Source organism: Chanodichthys erythropterus, chromosome 12 (assembly GCF_024489055.1).
Source record: "Chanodichthys erythropterus isolate Z2021 chromosome 12, ASM2448905v1, whole genome shotgun sequence".
NCBI classification, from domain to species: Eukaryota; Metazoa; Chordata; class Actinopteri; order Cypriniformes; family Xenocyprididae; genus Chanodichthys; species Chanodichthys erythropterus.
Window position 1 is genome coordinate 661,742 of NC_090232.1, and position 7,735 is coordinate 669,476.

The 7,735-nt window shown below is 45.7% G+C and overlaps 1 protein-coding gene across 2 annotated transcripts; it reads left to right on the plus strand.

Annotated features, from left to right (window-relative positions):
- The first annotated feature begins 1,062 nt into the window (after positions 1 to 1,062).
- Positions 1,063 to 7,212, plus strand: dusp27 (dual specificity phosphatase 27). 2 transcript variants are annotated; one of them, XM_067403833.1, is made up of 6 exons: positions 1,063 to 1,180; positions 1,845 to 1,959; positions 2,057 to 2,193; positions 2,399 to 2,630; positions 2,737 to 2,954; positions 4,303 to 7,212. In XM_067403833.1, exons 2-6 carry the CDS (start codon positions 1,847 to 1,849, stop codon positions 6,975 to 6,977), a joined length of 3,375 nt encoding a protein of 1,124 aa, XP_067259934.1. In that variant the 5' UTR covers positions 1,063 to 1,180; positions 1,845 to 1,846; the 3' UTR covers positions 6,978 to 7,212. The 2 variants fall into 2 exon arrangements, with proteins under 2 accessions (XP_067259934.1, XP_067259935.1); XM_067403834.1 differs by lacking the exon at positions 1,063 to 1,180 and adding an exon at positions 1,406 to 1,519.
- The last annotated feature ends 523 nt before the right edge of the window (positions 7,213 to 7,735 follow it).

Below are 7,735 nucleotides of genomic sequence, written 5' to 3' on the forward strand. Positions count from 1 at the left end.
TATTATAACATGTTTTTGTACGTTAGATTATTTTCATGTGCTTTATTCTGTAAGCTTTTGTTCCTCTCATAGATTTTGTCATCTGTGGGAAAATCACCTTCTCATGTGGTCAAATAAAGCCGATGAGCTGAAAGACGGTGTGTGATGATGGGGTTTTTGTGGTTTACACAATCTCTCACACACACAATTGACTCATTATAAAACAATAACAATACTAAATGAATTCAATATTGTCGTGAAAGTATTGAAACATAATGCCCTTGCGTAAATGGTAGAAATGCTTTATAATGAATAATAAAAGAAAGGAATGTGAACCATGTGAGGTGTGGAAAGTACAAAGAAATGGGGAGACATTTTAATATTTCAGCTTAATTTTTTTTATTAAGTGCAACAAATGAGTAAATGAATATAAACACATTCATGCAGGCAGAGCACAGACAGACAATGAATGAATTCTCATGGCGGTGTCAGTCGATGATGAAGGTTTGTGTTCATTCTCCAGTATCTTCAGCTCTGTTAGTGTTTACTGGTTAAACTGGTTTCGGTCAGCTCGCGGGTAATGCAGGTGTTCAAATGAAGTGTTGCATGTTTGCAGTCTCAGCTCAGAAACGAGAAGATCTGGGTCAGAATTGGTAACTGGCGCCATCTTGCGCCTCACAGTGATAAAAACAGCAGAACACTTACTGTTGCTGTTTGAGCTCTCGGCCACAGAGGGCGCTGTGTACAGGGTTTGCCTGCGTCTCAATGTGCTTACTAACCATCCTAAATAGTATGTGACATTAGTATTTTTCAGTACTATTTAGGGCAGATAGGGTGGATATTACACACATTGGGATGTTTCTCTTTTGACAGCTGGATGAATCATGTATTTGTAGCTAATACAAGGCTTTTCAAAACGAGAAAACAAATGTTCATTTGGATTGATGTCAAAAGTCTGAATTATGTGAAAGTCATCAGCAAAAACAACAACAAAAAAAACAGGAATGTGATGTCCAGTGAACGATTACGCTGGACTGCATCATGATAAAAGCTCCCGGCCCTTTAAGGGACCCTGGGGCCGTCGGACCCCTCTGATGATGTCACATGGGTGTCCGGGGGCCGGTGGGAGTGTGAGGAGTCCAAACACACTCACAGACCTCAGAGCGCTGGAGACGGAGCCACCGACGGCACAGACATTCAGGTCAGAAACTTCATCTGAGAAACTTTCACAGAAGCTGCTTGAGATTATAGAGACAAATAAGTGTTTTACATATACTTATATGGTTCTGTAGCTGTCTTTACACGGTAACACTGTGTGTGTGTGTGTGTGTGTGTGTGTGTGTGTGTGTGTGTGTGTGTGTGTGTGTGACCTCCCTGTTCCAGAAGAATCTCTGCAGCTGTCACACTCTATATATAGACACACACACACACACACACACACACACACACACACACACACACACACACACACAGGCCTGATCAATCTGTTGTTGTCTGTTTATCATGTTGTGTGTTTTCAGCGGTAACACTGTACAATAAGGTTTGACTTGTTTACATTTGTTAACTTAGTTAATGTTAATCTCATCATTTACTAACATTTTTAAAATCAAAAGTTGTTTCTGTCAACATTAGTTAAAGCACTTTGAACGAACAATGAACAATTATATTGTTACTAACATTAACAAAGATATCATGTTAATGAATTAATTAATATTAACTATAAGATCTTATTGTTGTTGTTATATTATTAAGTTATAATGTTTGTCTGCGTCTATTGGACTCTGATACCTCATTCAGATGATGTCTGTCTCTCTCTCTCTCTGTCTCTCTCTCTCTCTGTCTCTCTGTCGTCTGTCTGTCTGCAGTGATGGCGTCGTCCGGTGACAGCAGTGCTGTGGAGGATCAGCAGGTTCCTCATCAGGATGAAGCAGCGAGTGTTAAAGACGTTCAGTCGCATTACTTGCGCTGTCCTTCGCCCAGGTTCACTGACACACCAGCACTGATGATACAGCTGTTAAACCTCAGTTATACACACTTTACACAGCCTGACGTCATGCGTGTGTTTAATCTCACGCAGCTTCTCCATGATGTCCGATCGCTTCTCCACCGTTTCGGACCGTTTCTCCATGATCTCGGGCTCAGAAGCAGAAAGCATCTTCATGGACCCGATTCATCTGTCATCCTCCATCGCTGCCAAGAAGATCATCAGTGAAGGTCTGGAGAGAAAGAGCTTTCAACAATCATTACTTTTGAATGTTCCCTGAACGACCTGAAGCGAGTAGTAACATTTAAAAACTAACACATTGAATGAATAATGTTTTTGTGCTAAAGTTTTGAGAACATAATGTTTGTTGATAACTTTGAGAGAACCTTGAGGCTCTGAGGTGGTGGTGATGTCTCTGTCCTCACGCGTCCTCAGAGCTGAAGTCCAGAGACGTCCGGACGCCGTCGACCCCTGACAGCATGCTGGAATCCGCCGAGCAGCTGATGGTGGAGGATCTGTACAACCGGGTGAAGGACATGATCGACGACCGCAGCCTCTACAACACGCCGTGTGTGCTGGACATCCAGCGAGCGCTGATCCACGACCGGCTGGAGGCTCCGTTCAACCCCGTGGATGAAGTCTGGCCCAACATCTTCATCGCAGAGAAGTGAGTCGCACATGCATTAAACTCGCATCATTATTTGAATTGGTTTTTACAGGAACACATCAGTTTTGGAGCTTTAATGAATGACGGACATGTTTCTGTGCTGCAGGTCCGTGGCGGTGAACAAAGCCCGTCTCAAACGCCTCGGCATCACTCACATTGTGAACGCCGCTCACGGCACCGGCGTCTACACGGGCGAGCTGTTCTACCAGGGCATGAACATCACCTACATGGGCATCGAGGTGGATGATTTCCCAGATGCAGATATCTCTCCTTACTTCCGCACGTGTGCTGAGTTTCTGGATGACGCTTTGCTGACACACAGGGGTGAGTTTAGAAAATTTGTTGACGTTTTTCCAAGTGAAACGGAATATTGAGTAGAGGGCAGAGTTTTGGAGGGGAGTGGTTTAAGTGTTTTCAACCCAAGCCGTCGAACTGACGTCATCTGGGAAGGAACGCCATTCCAGACCAGAAGTAACTTTTCAGATTTTGATTAAAGATTACCACAAGACTAGTAATATGCACTAAAAAAGTAAATAGGGTCCATTTTGATTTCATGCCGACTTTAGTGTTTAGTGTATCACAAGACTAAAAATCTGAACCTGTGAGTATCATGCTGTTCCTGTCGTAGATAAACAAACTGAAGATACCAAATTAACTCACCGGCCTGGACTCTGTCATGTCTCACTCACTTATTTTTAGAGTTAGTGACACAGATAGACCTCTCCAGAATCTGAAGGGGACGCGTCAGAAACTCTATAAAGCTTCTTTATTGGCATTGATGGTTCCATAGGGTGGAAAAAAGTTCTTCACACTAAGAAAAAATTGGTTCTTTTAAGGGTTGGATTTGAACACTGGAACACTGATCCAACACGCCTGTCTGTAATTATCAACTGCTCCTGAAGATCTTTACACGACACGGTTTTCAACTAAAAACGAAAAACTTTTTGGCCATTCGTTTACATTGGGCACCCCTGCTCTAGATGTTTAATCAGGGTCAGTGAACACAGTGGGCAACATGTGCTGCAGTTCAGATCTCAACCGCTAGAGGGACGCAGGACCAAACATCATCCTTCTGCCATCATTTACTCACTCTCATGTCCTTCTTTCTTCTTCTAAACACAAAAGACAATATTTAGCAGAATGCTAGAGAACGATGACTGTAGCCGGTCATCATCTAGTGAAAGAAGGTCACATGGGTTGAGAACAACTGGAGGATGAGTAAATGATGAGACAGTTGTGTTTTTAGGTGAACTATCGAAGTAATATAATGCATTTGGAATTCAAAGTTAAGAAATTTGGTGTAATTGCATATCGGATCTGGATGTGGTTCAGTAGCTCAGATTTTGGCCATAAGAATTTCTGTCCCCGTTAAAAGATGCTGTTTTGCCATTGATTGTTTTGTGTGTCTCCTCATTTTGTTCCTGTCATCAGGCTCTAGGAGAGAATTTATGAAGGCTTGTCTCATGTATAATAATTAGGTCATGATGTAGCTTGATAATCCAGAGCACCCAGTCACATGACTTCATTAATATTAACGAGCCAAGACAAGAGAAATTCATTGGCCGCAGGCCCTGTTGGAAAGGGGGCATGGGCTTTTTACATTTTCAATTTGTGTGACAAATCTGATGAAATTGCACAAATATGACGATTTTTTGTATTCCCCTTCATGCAGGTAAGGTGCTGGTGGACTCGATGATGGGCGTGAGCCGGTCAGCCGTGCTCGTCGCTGCTTACCTCATGATCTTCCAGAACATGAGCATCATGGAGGCCCTGCTGGAGATCAGGAAGAAACGTGCCATCAACCCCAACGAAGGATTCATAAAGCAACTGCGGCAACTCAACGAGACCCTAATGGAGGAGCGAGATGAAGACGATGACGACACCCTCAGTCAGTGCTCTGTGATCGACACCCGCGCTCGTCTCGATGAGGAGGAGAGCATGTTTGGAGTTAAAGCCAACTCTATTATGGTGGACGAGGAGGAAGACGGCGGCAGCGTCATGAGCAGTGTGGCTTCTTCTGCTGCCGCCGCCGCGCTGAGAGCAGGACTTCTTGGCGGCCCAAACAAACCCGAGCCGGAGGAGACCGCAAAGGACCCAACGCTCCCTGGAAAAGACAGGGATGATGAAGACGGGGATGTGGACGGCATGATAAGGGAGTGGCAGAAGCGCAACGAGAAGTACCAAAACGAGGACTGGTGGGAGGCGCAGCTGCTGTGCGACGGGGAGGACGGCGAGTCTTTGCTGGGCGAGAGGAAGCAGCCGGCCGTGCGACCGGACGACCTGGAGAGCGTGACCAGCGAAGATGTACAAATGGTGAAGGAACGCATCAGACGTCGCCCACGTCGACCCGCTTCAGATTCAGGATCCACAACCAGCTGCAGCAGTTACGCCGATCTCTGGAAGCAGCGTCTGAAGGAGATCGAGGAGCAGGCCGCCGCACGGTACCGACTCAAAGAGGCTGACGAGGACACTAACAGCGAAGCAAGCCAGAAGAAAATCGACGATGATGTCGAGAGTATGCTCTCCGACAGCAGCTACATGTACAACTTCTGCAAAAAGAACAAAGAAAATCTAACTCCTCTGGAGAGGTGGAAGATTAAGCGAATTCAGTTCGGATGGAACAAAAAAGACGAGAACGGAGAGCAGACGGAGGCTGAGACAGAAGCGCCCGCTCCCTCGTTGGAGGACGTCAACTTAACGGCCTATCAGACCTGGAAACTGAAGCAGCAGAAGAAGCATGGCGGTGAAGAGAACAAGGACGAAATTCTGGAAATGAGTCGAGCAGAGGACCCGGCCACGATCAAGAGAAGACAGCGAAGAGAGGAGCTTCTGGAGCGCACACGGAAAACACTGGAGGAGAGCCAGTCGGTGTGCGGCTGGGAGACCGAGAGCGCTCTGAGCGGCGGGAGCAGCATCCCGCTGTCGGCTTTCTGTGCAGGAGCCTTCCCGTCCGCAAGCGTCGCCGGAGACGACAACATGTCTGTGCTGAGCGGAAGGTCCTCTGTCCTTTCAGGGCGAAGCACACGATCCCAGCCTGCTGTTCCCCAAGAGCCTCCTACACCACCCGCTCCGGTCATCGGACCTAACGGCGAGCCCATGGTAAACCTTGCCAATATCCAAAACTGGATTGCCAACGTGGTCAATGAGACTCTCATGCAGAAGCAAACGGAGATGATGATGGGAGCGAGTCTCGCCCCTTCCAGAGCGGGATCAGTGTTTAGTCTGGGAGCACGTGGAGTAGACGATGATAAAGTCTCGGTGTTGAGCGGAGCCACGTCCTCAAGCGTACTGTCCCGAAGTAGAGCCGAGTCCGTCCGGTCTGTGCTGTCGGCTGGCGGTCGGGCCGAATCCGTGCTTTCTGCCGGAGGAGCATCCAACCTCTCCTCGGTGTCCGGTTTGGGCTCACGGAGAAGCAAGATTACTACAACCAGTGTGCCGCTGTACAGCCTCTTCCAGGACCAGGTGAACCTTCACAAACTGGACACCATGGAGAAGGAAATCAAGTCTGACATGCGGGACAAGATGGCGTCTTATGAGGTGAAGAAGATCGCAGAGGACAACAAGCGCAGCACGTTATACAAGAAGAAGAAAACAAAGGAGGAGGACGATGAGGATGTGGCCGGACTTGGAAAGTCCAATGGATTTGAGGATTTGGCAGCCCGTTCCTCTGAGAAACCCAAACCCAAAAGAGATTACGGCCGTTCAGGAATACTGAACCTTCCAGCTTCAGCCAATAACCCCACCAGCAGTATTGATGAATGGCTCAGAAATGTGAGACCTCCTCCGAGCAAACCAAAGCCGTATGATGGAGACGTCGAGCCTCTCCGCGTGACTCGGCCATCCGGGATCGAGGAACCCTCGGAGTTTGATTTTCCGAGCCGCAGGAGCTCAATTTCAGTGGATGAAGAAGCAGAAGCAGAGGAATATAGCTTTGCCTCAAGATTTTCATCCCGGCATCTGGCTGATGCCGACATGGATTTGGATCGAGATCCCAGTCCAGAGTTTAACTATCGATCTCGGAGGTCTCCGCCCTCTGTTGAGCCGTCGTATAACGGCTTAAGTGAAGCTACTAATTACAGAACCAGGAGATCTTACGCAAGATATGAGGAGGAGGAGGAGGGCAGTTATCAGAGCTACTCAACAAAGCAGAAATTACATGAGAACACTGAGACTGTGAGGACGGCGAAAACTGGACAGGAAGACGAGGAAGATGATGAAATCTCTGCTTTCATTGCTCAGATAAAGCAGAGGGCGAGAGCGCGGCTGGCCGAAGAAATGGAGGATGATGAAGTTCTTTCCGCATGGAGGAAACAGGAGGAGTCAAAGTCACATGTTCACAAAAACTAATTAAAAAATAGTCTATGTAAGTGTTTCATATGTGCAAAATGACAATTCATAAAAGCAAAACTGTTCAGTATGAGACTCTGGAATGATGGACCTTCAGTCTATACTGTATATAAACAAACAACTGTACTAAATGACATTGTTGCATTCATTATAAAATGATTTTTTTTTCAAAATTCTTGTGTTCAGGTTTTGTCAAGGCAAGGGCAGATTATGTCATAAAAATAAAGGTTCTTTACTGGCATCAGTGTTTTTTTTTTATATATGTGGTAAAAAGGCTTTATCTTATTAAGATCTTTTGCACTAATAAAAAAAAAATTTAAATTAAAAACTGTTCACCAAAAGTGGTTCTTCTGTGGCATTGCTGCGAAAACCCTTAAGTGTAGCCCCGCTCCAAGCGGGTCGTGAACCCGGACCCTTTCGCATGGGAGTCGAACGCTCTAATGAGGAGGATAAAGGATGCAAGCGGCAACATCTGATACACAAAAGGGTATGATACAGGTAATAAACTTGGGGAAAGGAATAACAGATTTAGCAGGTCTGGGGACTCATATCGGGCCAATAAATGCAAATAATAATATATACAGTGAAAATAATATATGCTTCATTAAACACACATTGAAGTTGTCAATGGGACTCAATAATTCAATAGGCAGTAAAGCAATATAAACACAAATAATTTCATGAGACATACAAAAATAAAGCCTTGGTTTACATGATATGAATAACAACTTTAGGAAAAGTTGTTTCAGTTCACATCT